This window comes from Balaenoptera physalus, assembly GCF_965194825.1.
Source record: "Balaenoptera physalus genome assembly, chromosome: 11".
Taxonomy (NCBI): domain Eukaryota; kingdom Metazoa; phylum Chordata; class Mammalia; order Artiodactyla; family Balaenopteridae; genus Balaenoptera; species Balaenoptera physalus.
In genome coordinates, this window is record NC_138896.1 from 38,748,492 (window position 1) to 38,765,296 (window position 16,805).

A 16,805-nucleotide genomic window follows, 5' to 3' on the forward strand; every position below is an offset into this window, starting at 1 on the left:
ATAGGGTATTAGAAGGTTTGAGATGCGTCTCAGGTCTAAGGTGAAGAGAAGGTAGAACTAAGTTGTGTCTACACTAGTACTTCTAAACCCTGGCTATGTATTAGTCACTTAGGTAGTTTCTTAAAAATTCCAATGCTGAGGTCCCACCCCAGACAAAATGAAACCAAATAGCTAATGATGGATTTTTTTTTTAAAGCTTACCAGGTGAGTTTGATGAAGTCAGGGTTATAAACCACTGCCCTACACCCAAGAAAGCCCAAAGCCCCCTGCTTAATCAATAATTAGGTAAGTCTCAGCCTCACAGATTAGGGGTCTACAACTCTCTTTAGACCCAGGTGTTTTCCCATCTGTCAATGTATTTTGTTTCATATCACAAGTGAAGCAAGAAGGACAAGCAGAAAGAAGCAGCTTACAGATATGAAAAAACGAGAGCAAGGACGTTAAATCAGTGGTTCCCGAACATGTCTATTCAACCTCCACCTTAAAAAATGAGACTTTCAAAACAGAACTCAGATTTCCCTAATCTGAATTTCTGGGAGATGAAGCCTAGAAATTTTTTGAAACCTCTAGAAGCTGTTGCAGCCGGTCCAATGGGCATGACTCTGCACTGCCTTAGCCCAGGAGTGGGGATGGATATGAGTGGCATGCTGACTGCCATATGGGAAGCTGGGAAGGGTCACAATGGACATGAAGCCCTCTAATGCTAAATCTGACCTCTCAGCCACATCCCTGCTCTCCTCCAACCTAAAATAAAATGGGCCATTCCCTGCAATTTGGCCCCTTTTCCTCTGGAGATAATTCCCAACCTTCTTGATTGTGTGGATGACAGGCCCTCTTGAGCTACAGGCTCAGATCCAAGGGCTGGTAAGAGGGAGACAATTCTGTCCCCAAAGAAGCGGAGAGGATGGAAAGCAACTCAGGTAAGGCACATGGATCTCTGAGAATCACTTCCCCCAGCTGTCTTTTGCAGTTCTGGGCTTTTCTGCTTGGGATGGGCCTGTAGACTTGGCCAGCTGGGGTCAAAGCCATGAGCCCAGACCATCCTTAGGGTCTTTCTTTCTTTTCTATTCCCCCACACCACAACCTAACCTGCTCTAAGAGCCTTTCTACATGATGGTATAAGTTGAGCTAATATTTAACTGGTATGTGCAACATGGCCATACCATGTGCAAAATACTGAAATACTTCTTTACAAGGTAGTAAACAGCTACTGGGCCCCAGCGTCTGAAACTCCCTGAACCCACTCACAACCCAACAACTAAATATTTGCATCAGAGGCCCTCAGGAGCCCCCTCCAATATAACAGCCAACATCTATTCTGACGGATGAATTTTGGTCTCTACGTATTGTTAAATATTTTGAGTATCATCCCTGGGTATGCATGAAAGTGTGACCCCTCCCAGGGCTTTTGCTTGCCCACGAGGGTCACACCTAGAGTTGGGGAAGGATGTTCCCACTACGGGGTTTCAGCTTAACCCTCCCTTACCCTGGCCCGCAGCCCCTGGCCTGCCCGTGACTGTCTCTCACCTCTGTCCCCATCGTCTTCTGGCTCCTCCTGCGGGGCCTGCTCCAGCACAGCCACATCCCCCCGGGGCCCTGCTGGCAGCTCCCCATTGGACACAGTCTTGTTTAGCGATGCCAGCTGCGGTGGTGGCGGCTGTGCCAGCTTCTGCCGAAGGGCATTGATCTCCCGGCGTAGCAGGCGGACACGGCGGGTCCGGGCCCCACTGGACCGCATGGCACTCACCAGGTCCAGTTTTTCCAGCAGCTCCTTCAGCTGCACCTCTGGGGACAAGTGGGCCCGGTTCTCTGGTATGAGGATGTTGTCCACTGCCAGGGAGAAGAGAGGACAGAAGAAGGGGCTGAAGGACCTGACCAGCCCAGGGCAAAGGGAAGGGCAGGGGCCAATTCCTTCGGATGCAAAATATTCTCCTGGAGTGCCTGGGCCAGTGGCTTCCAGCAGCGTCACTGTGGGGCCTTGGCCCTGGCAACACCGCTCCCAGGAGGGCAGCCACAGGGACAAGGTCAGAACCTGGGAAACACCTGCAGGAAGCAGTTCACAGTCATGATTATGGGCTCCGTGGAGCAGGCACGAGGCAGCTTGGCAATCCCCCGGCCCGAGTGACTGTTGGGCTGCTGCCATCGAGAAGCAGAGAGCAGGGGCAGGCAGAGTAGGGAATTACAGAGGCAATTCCATTTTTCTGATGCTCTACCTGCACTCTTCTGAATGAGCCAGACATACACCAGCACTGCACTCCTGCTGCCCATGCTCCAACGCCACACAGAGGGAGTCCAGGAAAGAAAGACCCTTGGTGAATCTTTAGCTTTTCAGACAGACAGCTAGTACCTGATTCCCCTTATCCTACTATTCAAGAAGTGCTCAGGGAATTAACTTTAACCCTTGGAACTATCCCAGCCACAAGCACATGTACCCCAGCCTGTGCCTATCCCCAGCTTTGCTCCTGGAGTCTACCCTAGAGTCCCAAGGCCCATCCTGATCCCTGGCTCTCTGGGCTCTATCCCTGTGCCTCCTCCTGGCCCCTCTCCTCCCTGCCCGTCCAGGCTTCTCACCGTCTTCCCAGGAGAAGCGGTAAAAGTCCTCCAATTTGGGTGACTCGGGCAGGTGGGTGCCCCTCTCGGGGTCATAGCCGATGTTCTCTGCCTGCCGCCGGGCGTGCCGCAGGATGGCCCCTCCCAGGTCCCGCAGGCGGACAGCTGCTCGGTGGAAAATTGTGTCTTTAGCATTATACTTCATGCAGTTGGTAACTATAAGGTTAAAGTCCTCCTCAAACTCCTCCAAGGTGCGGTACAGGTGGGACTCCAGCTTCCGCCTCATAGTAGAAAAATCCATTGGCTTGGATATGAATTCCAGGTAATCTGGAACCTAAACATATAAAACCTGTACAATTACAACAACCATTTACTAGCCAAACAGGCGCACCCTTCAGCGGCACTCTTGCCTCCCCATTTTCTGGCTCGGCCATGCCGGGCTCACTCACAGCCCCAGGGCCCTGGCCCACCCTGGCCTGCTGAGCCCTCACCGTGGGCAAGTCTACTAGCCTTGCTAGACACCCCCAGGTTTTGTACACCCTGTGGCCCAACCCCTTCTTAGCCTGCTCAGACCCTATTTCCATTTCAGGCGGGGCTCACTGCTCAGGAAGTAGGGGGGGAACTTGCCTCACTCAGGTTGACGGGCTCGGCAAAGATGTGTGCCGGATCCTTCTCCTGCAGCAAGTCCAGTGTTGTCCTCAGCAGAACGTTGAATGGCATAAGCTCCAGCTCCATGGCGGCCTGCTGGACCTTGACCTGTCAGGGAGATAGGGAGAAATCAGGACACCCCCCAAAGAGGCACCGAACTCTTGCTTGATAACTTGACTTTCACCAGTTGTGTACAACAAATTTTCACAAGATATTAAGCTGACCACTATTTGAGGAGTTATCACTGAACTTTTAGCCTAGAAATAATGACACCAACAGCTACCACTTTGTGAACATTTCCTATGCATTCAGCGCTATACCAAAACTTATAGTAATAATAGTTAATACCTTTATAGTCCTTACTAAGTGCCAAGTAATGTTCAAAATAGGCACAAATGAGGTATTTTACAAAGAGGAAACTGAGGCACGGAAGGACTAAGTAAGTGACTGGCCCAAGGTCACACAGCTAATAAGGGACAGATTGGGATTCACAGTGTGTGCTTTTGACTACTATGCCACACTGCCTTTCTACTTATATTACCTCAGTTAATCATCACAATAACCTCGAAGGAGAAACTGTTATTATCTCCATTTTACAAATATGGAATCTGAGGTTTGAAAAGAGTATGATGAGGAGTTACTAACCCAAGGTCACCTGGCTAGAAAAGAACAGAGACGGGACTTATACCTAGGTCTGACTTAGTCCAAGGGGCACACTGATGATATAAAGTGTCTCTTGGGCCAGAATTCCCACCTAATTGGCCCTTGACCACTTAGGTCGGCCTCGGGTGACCAGGGCCTCGAGGCTCACCCCCTTAGGCGGCAAGTAGCCGGACATATTTGCAGCAGTGTGCTATACAAATGTTATTTTCCATGTGTGCCCTAATGTAAAAAGGTTGGGAAGCCGTGTATTAGACTATAAGTTCCTGCCTCTTGGCTACATCAAAACAGGCCTGCCTGCATCCCCTGCCTGCTTCGTTTTCCCTTACAATTCTCTGGACCAGAAATGGGAAGAGAAGCTCAGCTGTGGGACCAGGCCTGGGACAGCACAGACAGTTTGAATCCATAGACAAGGTCCTGAGATGTCCTCCATGCCCACCTGTGGCATGAGCTGCCCAGTCTCAGCGGTGGAAACTCGGGCTACAGGACCGTGAGAGAAGGGCTTGTGCTGGGGCTGAACAGTGAAGCAGAGTTTGGAGAAAGAGAGAAAGAACATCTTTAACCCAGGCCTCTGAAGCATGCGAGTAACAGCTGCTATTCCTGGACCAGACAGAACAGTTTTGGCATTCAATTAATAGTTTTTGCTCACTGTCATGTGCAGAGTGCTGCCGTAGACACTTCAGGGAGGCAAAGAGTATCAATAATGATGATGATGATAGCAGCTGACACTTCTATAGCTTTATTACGTGCCAGGCACTGTTCTAAGCTCTTTATATACACTAAGTCATCTAATCCTCACAACCTTACGAGATGGGTTCTATTATTACCCCCATTTTATAGTCAAGGAAACTCGAGGTATAAGGAGATTAAGCAACTTAATGTCATACAAGTAGTAAGTGGCAGAGCCAGGATATAAACGCAGGCTATCTGAATAAAGACGCAGACGTAGAGAATGGAATTGAGGATGGGGGAGGGGGAAGGGTAAGCTGGGACGAAGTGAGAGAGTGGCATGTACTTATATCCACTACCAAATGTAAAATAGATAGCTAGTGGGAAGCAGCCGCGTAGCACAGGGAGATCAGCTCGGTGCTTTGTGACCACCTAGAGGGGTGGGACAGGGAGGGTGGGAGGGAGAAGCAAGAGGGAGGGGATATGGGGATATATGTATACATATAGCTGATTCACTTTGTTATACAGCAGAAACTAACACAACATTGTAAAGCAATTATACTCCAATAAAGATGTTAAAAAGAAAACCAACACGCAAGCTGCCTGATGCCACAGCTCATATTCCTAATTCCTATGCTACACTACCTACCTCAACATTCCCCATGCTCAGAGGCTTAGAATCTCCTTGAACAGAGGTTGGAAAATTTAAATGATTCAAGACTATAAGTGTTTAAAGGCCAAGTGAGAAACCCCAGAAGCTCCCAGGTCAAAGGTGATACCCATAAGAATGGCTTGAGAAGCTCTCCAAAACATAAGGCCAGGCTCCCCCCCCTCCACCCCCCCAGATATCCTGAATGAGAAACTCCAGGGATGGGCCCCTGGATAGGCATAGGATATTAAGCTTATGCCTGAGGCCACCAGGAGCTAAACTCCCTAAGTTCGAAGCCATCAGCAGCACCACACCCAATGCAGAGTAGGCAGGCCTTGGAGCCCATAGTGCTGGGCAGGAAGGTAAGAAAGCTGACAACAGGCAGGGGCTCCTGGGTCTCCTGAAGCCACACTGACAGTAGGAGAAAAAGATCTTGAACAAGAGTCCTGGGGGCTCCTCCTCACCTGCTCCCGCTTGAGCTTTTCTCTTTTCCGAATCAGCTCAATTAGCAGCCGTGCCCGCTCCAAGTCATGCCGGAGCTTCTGCCAGTATTTCAGCTCTTCCTTCACTGCATTTGTCTTCTCGTCCTGCTCCCGCTGCAGGAGGGAAGGGAAAGGACAGAGGAGCTGTGGGCCTCCTTCCTGCCCAAAGTCCTCTCCCTGCTCAAGCCTCCTGGGGCCTCAGCAGCTAAGAGCCCCATCCCCTTCCTGGACCCATGGTCCCAGAGACCCTTCCACCCCCTCTACAACCCTTCCTCCTGGGCTTCCCCAGCCTTGTAACAATGTTTCTTCACTATAGCACAATAACCATTGCTGGGGTGAGAGCTGGGACTGCTTCTCCCTACCTCCAGGGACACCAGAGAGCAGCTGTGCATCCTCAGGTCTGGAAAGAATTTCAGAAGGAAACTAATAGACACCTCAGGGTGGAAAGAATTTCACCCTAGAGCTTCGACTTGGCTAGAAAACAAAGCGAAGTTTTTACTACGAGCTTGTGCTTACTGACTTGAACATACTTTAAAACACCACCACCACCACCAAAAACGTGATTCTTGCCCTAAAAGAGGTTACAGTGTAGCTGAGGGAAGAAAGAGGCCCAGGGTTTGATACGCAAGGGCACAGCAGCATAAAGACAACAAAAACTGATTGGATAAACTGAATATAAAATGCTAAGGGGACATAAAATAGAGAAGATCTCAGTGGATTGGGGTTAGGTCAGGGATTCCTGGGACGAGCAGTCTTACTAGGGTTTCACATTTAATGATGCATGTGGATAAAGAAAGCAGTAAGAAAGGCCTCTTTTGGAACCGAAGGGACCACAAAGCAGAAGTATGAAGGCAGAATTAGTGATTCTTTGCTTGTTGAGAAAAATGGGCTGGCCAGAGCAGAGAAACTGGAGAACCACAAAAGCCAAGGAAGACCCAGGATCCAGCTGGCAAGAAGCTTCAAATGCCAGGCAAAAAAGCCTGGATGTGGCCTGCCTGGAGAGGGGGAATATATTCCGGAAAAGGAAATGACAGGATGGAAAATGGTTGAGTGTGTAAGACAGTACCAGTTGTAAAGCAAAGAAAGAATTAGAGGCTGGAGACCACCTGGAAAGCTACTGCTGAAATTAAGGGGGCATGGGTGAGCAGGGTAGTTGTGGAATGGAGATAAAGGGCCATATACTGATAAATCCCCCAAAACAGATCAGGGGATGATTAACTGCAGCTCCTTATGGAGGAAAGAGCCAAAAGTAACTCCAAGGTGGGCAACGTCTGAGGTCAGGAGGAAGAAAGTTCCATGACAGTAATGGGGAAATACATTTACGGAGATGAAGGAAGATAATGAATTCAGTTTCCAATATCTGAGTTCAGGAAACAGCATCTACACGGACATCTATAGTTCCTCTGCCCCAGAGGGACTGAGGGCAGAAAAAAGGGAGGGGACAAGACAAGAAACCTGGAGCTAGTGCTACACAGTTATTGACAACTACGAGAGTGGACAAGCTCTCCAAGCCAACAGGGAGGCAACAGAGCCCCTGGGAGTGTTACCATTAAGGGGTAAGAATTAGGATCAGCACAGGGTACAGTCAGTGGGGTAGAGGGGGTGGGAAATGGTGTCACAGAGAAGCTCTAAGACAAAGTGATCGTGGTGTCAAATGTAGTCCAACAGTCTATAAGGTGAGAATCTGAGGAAAGACTTGCTGGGCTGGAAGGGGGTCACTGATGTTCTAGAAGAAGCTACAGGGGAGCAAGCAGACCATTTCAAGGAGAGATTGGATATACACTTCCCCTTCAGGACTTCAGTTACAAAAGGCAAAAGTAAAATCAGACAGAACAGAGGGCACCAGAGTCATGGGAAGGCTTGCCTTGTCTCTGGAGTAATGGTGTGGGAATATTTAAAGGCAGAAGTAATGGAACAAGTGAAGAGGCAGAGAGAACTAAATATGTTTTTTAAAAGTCTCTCAGGAGGCCTCCACCATCTCGGAAAACACTAAACATGCAGCAACTCCAGTTGCTAATGTCTAAAAGATCACCCCAACTGGGCAGGCTGTGCGCTACAACCTAGATGGTTAGTGTATTTTTTATGGAACATTTTTAGGCAGATGGCAGTATAGTGTCTTAAGGAAAGTATGCCTTTTCCTAACTTATACAACACGGTCACCTGACTCTCACTCAGCCCACTTCTTCCTTTCTGCCATATCTAAAGGGTTTTCCCCACGAAGAGGGAAAGCTGGGCTTGCTTTCCACTCTCCCCTAGAATTTGCTCCAAGCCAAGCCTCTCTCATCTAGAAGGGCTGCTATCTGGTCTGAAGAGCTCTACAGTCCTGGAGGTCACTCCTGGGATGGACCACCTAGAGAGGTGATGGCTACAGGCAAAGGCCCCGCAGAAGGCTCAGGGAGGTTGCCCCAACCATCTTTCCTTCGTCACTCTCCACCTCCCTCCACTGCCCTCAAATAACTACTTCACCTACCTGCTCAGCATTCCTTTGGGACTGCAGGTGGGAGTGCAGGCGCCGGATGAGGGGGACACCGTTCCGTGCCTGCCGCTTCAACAGCCAGTAGTTGTGAAGCCGCTGCATGAACTGGTTTTTCCTCTGAAAGGAGAGACCACTACAGATCTTGTTCAACCTTGAGTAGAGGAGGCACAGGGAAGTGAAAGACAGGGTCAGTGGGCAGCCCAGATTACAGCCTCCTATTCAGACCCCCTGATTCATTTCTGAACCTTATAGAGGAAGACGGAATAAAGTAGCCAAATGCCTCACCTCAGAGAAAGGCTTGAAAAGGACAGCAAAGTTAAGCAGCTCAGATTCAGCATGGGCTATTTCACTTGATTTTCCACCTCCTGCCTTGCAGTCCTGATCCTCCAAAAGAACCCTCCCCCAGGAACCCTGACCCTATAGTCCTGGACTCCCGAGACACAGGTCTGCGCCCCAACACCCCCACTCTTCTCTTGATAAAGGCAGCAAAAGAGAACAGGAACTTGCATAAGCTGTGGGCAAAGCGGTCACTATTTCCTGCCCCCTGTAGTTAAGGGTCCCACCAGACCAGGGAGTAGTCCACAGCCAAGCTGGAAGGAAAATTAGTAGGAATACAGCAGGCTACTGCCTTCTGAACCCAAATACAACCCTTTGGAGCTGTCTGACCTCTGGTTTTTCATTAAAAATCTCAGTAACCTAAAAATGTCTAATTTTGAACCAAATGAAAAAAAAAATGGATCTAAAGATGTAAGAGGATGGAGAATCTGAAAATTTAGCTGGCTAGACAAAGAAAGATAAGTACTGTATGGTAACACTTATATGTGGAATCTAAAAAATACAACAGGAGAATTCCCTGGTGGTCCAGTGGTTAAGACTCGGTGCTTTCACTGCGAGGGCCCAGGTTCAACCCCTGGTCAGGGAACTAAGATCCCACAAGCCGTGTGGCGTGGCCAAAAAAAATAAATAAATAAAAAATACAACAAGCTAGTGAATATAACATAAAAGAAGCAGACTCATAGATATAGAGAACAAACAAGTGGTTACCAGTGTGTGGCAGGGGGGCAGGGGGCAATACAGGGCTGGGGGAGTGGGAGGTACAAACTATTGGGTGTAAGATAGGCTCAAGGATGTATTGTACAACACAGGGAATACAGCCAGTATTTTGTAATAACTGCAAATAGAAAGTAAGCTTTAAAAATTGTATGAAAATTTATAATAATTTTTTTAAATTTAGCTGGCTAAACTGCGCCAAAAGAGAAGTCTGGAGGTCAGCGTTCAAGCCAATAACACGTGGAGCGGGGAGGAGTGGGAAGGGAATTAATGAGCTCCCACAGTCTCTACCATAATGCCCAAACTTCAACATGGGTCACATTATTCCCATGTTACAAAAGATGGAAAGGCAGCTTAGGAACTGAGGCTGAATACATTGTCAAAGTCACTAATGCAGCTAATAAGATGGTGAAGCCGGGCAGGATTTGAACTCATGATCTCTCTGCTACACCATCTGTGTTCCGAAATTGGTTAAGCAAGGCCTCAGTGCTCCTGTGGCGTTTCCTCTGCTTCTTCTCTTCCTCTTACTCCACTGAAAGGAAGACAATTATGGCTAAACAAGAAGGTGGAATCCAAGAAGGATGTTCATGTTGGGCTAGACATTGCTCACCCAGGCCTTGCGCCTTTCCATGGTCAGACATTCCTGCCCCAAAGCCAAGCTTACAAAATCAAGGTCTAGGCCTTTCCCCAAAGGACAGATCCCCCACCAACACCCATGCCAAGCACACCTGCCCAGATGCAGGCAGCCCCCTCCCTCTACAACCTCTTGGCCATAGAGGGTCCCAACGGCATTTGTGCAGGTGGGGAAAAGAATAATAATAAAATAGCAGTAGCAGCAGAAGCCACCATTTATTGAGCGCTTACTATTTGCCAGGCACTGTGCTTTACTTGTATTATCTCATCTATTTCTCCCAACAACCCTGAGGTAGGTTCACTTACAAATAAATAAACTAAGGCTGAAAGAAGTTAAGTGACTTGCCAAAGATCACACAGGTAGTTAGTGACAGAAGCAAGATTCAAACACAGGTCTGTCTGGTTCTTAGCCAGCATGCTGTGCTGGCCCCTGAAAGAGACCACCTACAAGAGCAGACCTGACAACCAAAAAGTCTAGCCCCAGGGCATAACCACCCTACAGATGGAGACTAAGGATGGACCCACTCACCAAAGGGAGGAGGGGAGCCTAGAACAGCTCTGTGACTAGAAGGCCCATTTCCAGTTGACTGAATCTAACTCCAGCCATTGCTCACAAGAGCCTCTCCCTCTGGATCTTGTCAGCTCTTGTGTCTTCCTTCCAGACCAACAAGTCTGGTTGCCTATTTCCCTCATACAACTCACTCCACACTGCCCTCCAGTATTCCTTTCTCCCTATCCCTTATACCAAGAGAGACAGACAGCAGGAACAGAACCTAGAGGCATCACAAGCCCCAGCTTGTCCAGGGTCTGTCGCTTTACCCCTGGTTCCTTCCAGCCCTTAGAACAGGACTTGGCATATAGTAAGTGCTCAATAAACATCTCATTGAATGAATAATGGAGTGAACAACTTTACCTCCCGTGGCCGCAGTTTCTTCATCTGGGGGTGTGGGAGAAGGTGCAAGGACTATGTTAGATGAATAATCTCCAAGATTCCTTCCTGCTCTAACACTGTAGTCTTTTTAGTGAACATCACCAATGAGATGGGCCTCCGCTGGAAAATCTTCCCTGTCTCTTGCTTGTCTGCCAAGCTCCCATCCCTCCAACAGCGCCAGCTACCTCTCTGATGGTTTAAAACAGGCACAATGGTTTCTCTACAGACTCGGTGGGGGCCAAGGTGGCTTAGTTACACAGCAGAGCTGAGTGATCTTCTTTCCTTTAAATCTAAAAGCTTCTCAGGAGGAGACACAGCATATCTTCCCCACACGACCACCCCCTTACACAAAGTCCCCATCATTCCCAGGACAGAGCTTTCTGGACAGCAGGTACCTATACTGACCCCTTGAAACAGTGGTTCTCAATCGGAAGTAGTTCTATCCCCATAAGGTTACTAGAAACATATGTAGGGAGCACTGAGGTTGTCACAAAGACCAGGCAATGAGGGAGGGGATGCAAATGGCACTTACAGACAAAGACCAGGGATGCTAAACATCGAGTAATGTACGGGACAGCCCTAATAATGAATTACCTCCTGTCCAAAATGCCACTTGTGCCCTGTTGAAAAATACTACCTTAGACATCCTGTCACCTGGGTTTCTAAGCAACTTAAGTGTCTGTCTCACCTTGAATCAAAGGAAATACATTGCTTTGAAGGGCACAATCAAAACCACAAACCAGGCCAGGCGAGCCCAGGGTCTAAAGGAGAAGTCTAAATTTGAGAGCACAGAAGAGAACAGGTATTCACCAACCTTGGGGAAAGAAGCCTGGCTCAGGGCCAACACCAGCCCGAGAAGAAATCATGAGTCCCTAGGGAGCCCTCCTAGGCAGGCTCACCTGTAAGAGGGTATCTGTGGGACAGTGACCATGGGGACAGTGGAGGGTGTGTCTCGGCCCACTTCCTCTGGCTCCTTCTTGATTCTTTGCTTCAAAGTCATCTTGTTCTTCTTGGACACTCCCTTGAGGGGGCCGCCTACCCCACCTTGGCCTTCATCTTCCTCCTCCTCTTCTACCTCTTCCTTCTCTTCTTCCTCCCCACAGCCCTCCTTCAGCCCTTCTTCGTCCCCAGCCTCACTGAGACTTCCTGGGGAGTCGCCCTTCCTCCTAGCAGTGGCAGCACCTGGCGGCGAGTGGGCCTCACAGTAGGCGGTCTTGCGCACCGTGAAGATGGTGCCATTGAGGCTGGTCTCACGCATAGGCTCAATCTTCATGAAGAGCCCAGCCCGCTGTGCACACGTCACATGGAAGGCCGTGTAGCAGTTCACCTTATGGCACTGGATGGCTGCACCCAGCCCCTTCTGCTTGCAGATATAGCAGGTTAGTTTCCAGCGGGCAGGTGGGATGTTGTCGATGCCCTCAATAGGCTCCAGGAACACGGTGTTAGCAAAGCAGACTTCAGGGATCCAGATGGCACACACCACGTGGGCCCAGTGCCCATCGCTGGTCTGTTTGAAGGCGCCACCCTTGTTGGGGCAGAGGACGCAATCCACAGGCCGGGAGGGAGACTGTAGGCAGCAGCGGCATAGCCACTGGCCCTCGGGGATGTAAGGGACGCCATAGCACTCCTGGTGTACAGCCAGGTTGCAGATGTCACAGAAGAGAATGACGTTGCTGTTGTGGCATTCGTCATCCAGGCATACGCAGCAGAAAGCATCTTCGTCAATGAGTGACTGTTGGGCCCCACTGCTTCGACTCTCCAAGTATGACTCCTTCTCAAGCCGGTCCACCAGCAGCTCAAAGGTATCTGCCGACACCAAACTGTGCCCATCTACTCGCCGCTTCTCATTTACCATGTCCAGCCAGGCAAGGTCTTCCTCATCCATGTCGTACTCTACTTCTGCATCCAGGTCTTCAGGCGGCTTCTCAATGTAGCGGTAGTAGGCAGCAGGCAGAGGGGGTGCTTCTGGCTGACTGCCTGAGTCCACCGTGCGGAAGCTGGGTTGCGGGAGGTGGAAGGAAGTGCCGGATGCATGCTTGGAGCAGGACTCCTTCTTTTTGCCCTTGGATGAGGGTTTTTTGGACTTGACAGGGAACTGAGGCTGCTCACTGTTTTCCTTGTTACTATTGCATTCAGTGATATCCTGGGCGGTCAACTCATCCTCTGTGATGATCTTGAGTGGGTCATAGATGCTAATACGATGCAGACGTCCATCAATGTCCACCTCGACGATCCGCTGGGCCTGGGCATATGTCAGGGTCTCCCGGGTGGGTGAGCACTTCAGACTATAGGGGGATGGGGAGCGCCGGCCCTCGGCATTCTGCCGTGACTTCCGGCGAGGCTTCCTCATGGCACCTGGGAACCAACGAGACAGGCCTAAGGAGAGGAGGCCAGGAGACTGTGAGCCAGACGTTCAGGCATACATGCATTCATTCACCCTTCCATCTGATCAACTGGCCACTGAGCAAACTGGCTATTCTCTCTGTCTGAACATCCTGCCCCTCAGGTACCCACATGGCTTGCTCTTTCACCTCCTCCAAGTCTTTCCATAAACAGTGTTTCTCAGTGAGACCTATGACCATTCTATCCAAAATTGCAAATCCCTTTCCCCCACCAGCAATCTTTCAACCTTCTTTATATTTCACTATAACACTCACCACTTTTTACTGCGCTATGTAATTTATATATTTATCATGTATATTTGTTTCCTTCCACTAGAATGTAAGGTCCATGAGGGGAGGGATTTTTGCCTGTCTTGTTCACTGCTGTATCTCCAGCACTGGAATGGTGCCTGACTCTTAAGTAAGCATTCTATAAGTGTTAGCTGAATGAAATGAGAAATCAAACACTCATGATCCCTGCCCTCAAGGAGCGCTGTCTGATTGAAGGGACAGAAAAGTAAACACAACAGATCACTACAGATCAATGCAACATGGGGAGAGAGCTAAAGTTCTAATGAGGTACATAAGGCTGTGGGACAGCTAACTATGGAAAAGGGGGTGGTGGTTAAGGCTTAGGAAAGGAGTAAACAACAACAGCATCCACTTACAAGCTCTTCACATGACTTGTGGCCCCATGGCGGATCAAAAATCCACAGGTCTAGAGCCCTCTCCCAACCCATCTTACCATGATCCATGATCAGAAACCCTATCCCCGACCATGCCCAGGGGTGAAGGGGTAAGGCACCTGAAATGTCTATCGCATGTGATCTAAGGACTTCAAACTACAATGTGCAGGGTATTCTCTGCAAAAGGCAGCATTCAGGATGCACTGGCTAGTACATCTCTAAGCAGAAACCCTGGAAGCTCTGGGAGTGGCCCCAAGTGGCCTATGTGGGACCCTCACTGGACCTAAGGCCAAGGTAACTGGGGCAATGTCTGGGGTAAACTCTCAATGCATCTGTTACCTCAAAAGCCCCTCGCTCCCAAAATACATCCAGTCCACCCTTGTGCAACAAAGAGAAAGCTCTAAATTTTTCCCATTGTTCTCTGGGATGGAGGGAATTATGACAAGCTCACAAGGAGCTGTGGTCACAGTTACTGAGGCCATCAATACTAAGAAAGACCTTTGGGGCTTCCCTGGTGGTGCAGTGGTTGAGAATCCGCCTGCCAACGCAGGGGACACGGGTTCGAGCCCTGGTCTGGGAAGATCCTACATGCCGCGGAGCAACTGGGCCCGTGAGCCACAATTACTGAGCCTGCGCGTCTGGAGCCTGTGCTCCGCAGCAAGAGAGGCCACGATAGTGAGAGGCCCTCGCAACGCGATGAAGAGTGGTCCCCGCTTGCCACAACTAGAGAAAGCCCTCGCACAGAAACGAAGACCCAACACAGCCAAAAATAAATAAATTAATTTATTAATTTAAAAAAAAAGAAAAGATGACTACTATCTTTTAAAAAAGAAAGAAAGAAAGACCTTTGGGGATATGGTGCCCTGAGGTGCGGGCAGAGACTTGGAAGGGTATGAACAGGGAGACGATTTCAAGGAGAAAAACAGAATTTGTCACCTTGCTTGCAGGATCTACCATCTTTATAAAGTGGAAATGGTGATGATAATGTGGCACACTTTTACAAACTACAAAGCCCTTTTACTTTTAATATTTTTCACAACTACCTTGTAAGGGAGAATAGATATCCTCATCTCCATTTTACAGATGAAGACACAGAAGCTCAGAAAGGTGTCACTCCCCCTAAAGCTGGTTAAGTGACAGAGCTACAGTTCAAACCCAGATCTTCTGATCTGCTCAAGCCATCTCACTAGGACATAAGGACACCACAGAGATGCCATGGTCTGGTACAAAAAGAGGCTCTGAGGCAATCCAGGTTCTAATCTTGGCCCTGTGTGACCCGGAGAAAGTCACTGAAACGTTCTGTGCCCACACACTCCATCAGTAAAATGAAATTAATAAAATTTGTTTCTTAAGTGTTGCTATTTGTTAATAAGGTATTCTTAACATCCTTATTTTAAAAGCCTTCCAATCCCAAAGTCTGACTGAAAGAAACAAACAAAAAACAACTTGGCTGAGGCACAGTGCCAGGCAGGCACAAACCCTATTTGGAACCAAAGGAAAGAGAATCACTCGCAGAAATTCTGTCCAGGTTCCAGAGACCCTTGGCCACTACATGCCTGACAAATGCCAACTCCCTGGGGGCAGCCCGGGCCAACAGACCTGCTTTATTATCCCCACCCTGTCAAGGGCATGCAGACCCTTGCAGAGGTGTGAAAATCTACCTCAAGAGTAACTTGAAATGGTTCAGAAAGTGGATGTAGCTCCTCCTTTGTCAAAGCTACGATATATTCCTCCTCCCTACCCGCTACCTCCTAGGCAACTCGAGTATCTCTCAACCAAGCAGCAAGTATCTACAGAGGCCTCTGCTGTCCTACCCAAGCCTCTAGACACTGGGGGGCCAATTCCAGAGGGGGAAGGGCTGCTGCTGAGGAAAACGAAATGAGTTTCGCCCTCAAGGAGCTTACAGTCTAGTTTTTTGGCGGGAGTTTCTCATCCCACACAGCCCTTCCCACATACACAGCTCCAAATACCTCCAACACCCCCAGAGATCTACTCGGCATCCCCTGAGCCCCCACTCGCCCACCCCACCCAGGTCCGCGAAGAATAAGGAGTTTCTGCAATTAGACTGTTCCCCCTGCACCCCACACGAGATACTCATGAGACAAGGACCCCAGCCAAGGCTCCCGCCCCTTTAAAGGGGCACCTCTTCCAAAAGAATCCTGACCCTTCGGAGAGGAAAGGGGGAAATAACATCTCCTCACCAGAGGGGAGGGAGCGAGCGTGCCTGAGACAGACGCGGAGTCCGACCCTCAGACAGAGAAAGCTAGCGCCTGCGAACAAGCGGGGCACAGAGGCAAGCGCCCATTGGCCGCCTCACATGCCCGTCTGGAGGAACCGGGGGGCCAAGGGACGCTCAGGGGGTGGAACTCTCCTCTGGCCTGACCAATTGGAGAGCGTGGCGGGGGCGGGGCTCGGCGGCTCGGCTTCCAGGGCCGGGGGGGGAAACAAGATGGCGGCTGCGGGAGGGGGTCCTCGCTTTTCAGCTCCCCCCTCACCCGCCTTCTCCTTCTCCGCTGCCACCCTGGCGCCAGGAAAGAGCTTTCGCGCCGCCCCCACCCCGCTCGGGAAGCCCCTCGCTTTCCTCCCCCATCCCGCGCAGTCCCTGGTCCCCGTAGGCCCCGCTGCCCCCGCCCCCGCTCCGTCCGGCCCCGCTGCCACCCCCATTACCTCAGCCGCCGGCCCGGCCCCACCGTTCGGGGCCCCTGGGCGCGGGCGGGCCGGCCGCCTAGCAGGTCGGCGCGGCCCGGCGAGCGGAGCGCGGCCTCCTCCCGCGCTGGCCTCCGTGGCCACCGCCGTGCCCCCTCCCGGCCCGCGCTGGGGCCCCGGCCCGGCCGCCGCCGCTCCCGGGGGAGGAGGGGGAATGGAACCGCCGCCGCCGCCGCCGCTGCCGCCACGGAGCCCGGCCGAGGGGAGGGAGGGATCAGCCCCCAGGCAGGATCCGCCCCTCCGGCCTCCCTCCCTCCCCCCGCCACCTCCACCCCTTCCCTCGC

The 16,805-nt window shown here is 50.5% G+C and overlaps 1 protein-coding gene across 9 annotated transcripts in view; it reads right to left on the minus strand.

Annotated features, from left to right (window-relative positions):
- BRPF3 (bromodomain and PHD finger containing 3) overlaps positions 1-16,688 on the minus strand; it is a 57,066-nt gene extending 40,378 nt beyond the window's left edge. For 2 of the 9 annotated variants that reach the window (XR_014250722.1, XM_082412567.1), the window contains exons 1-7: positions 16,483-16,685; positions 11,648-13,124; positions 8,129-8,285; positions 5,641-5,772; positions 3,178-3,306; positions 2,572-2,884; positions 1,528-1,830 (exon numbers count right to left, since the gene is read on the minus strand). Coding sequence is in view for 7 of the 9 variants with exons in the window: in XM_082412567.1 (XP_082268693.1) it covers positions 1,528-1,830; positions 2,572-2,884; positions 3,178-3,306; positions 5,641-5,772; positions 8,129-8,285; positions 11,648-13,098 (2,485 nt within the window). In the remaining 2 variants the exon portion in view is untranslated. Of the gene's footprint in view, positions 1-1,527; positions 1,831-2,571; positions 2,885-3,177; positions 3,307-5,640; positions 5,773-8,128; positions 8,286-11,647; positions 13,125-16,482 lie in introns of all 9 variants that reach the window. The other 7 variants (XM_082412569.1, XM_082412568.1, XM_082412566.1 and 4 more) reach the window with 5 other exon arrangements.
- Between the last annotated feature and the right edge of the window lie 117 nt (positions 16,689-16,805).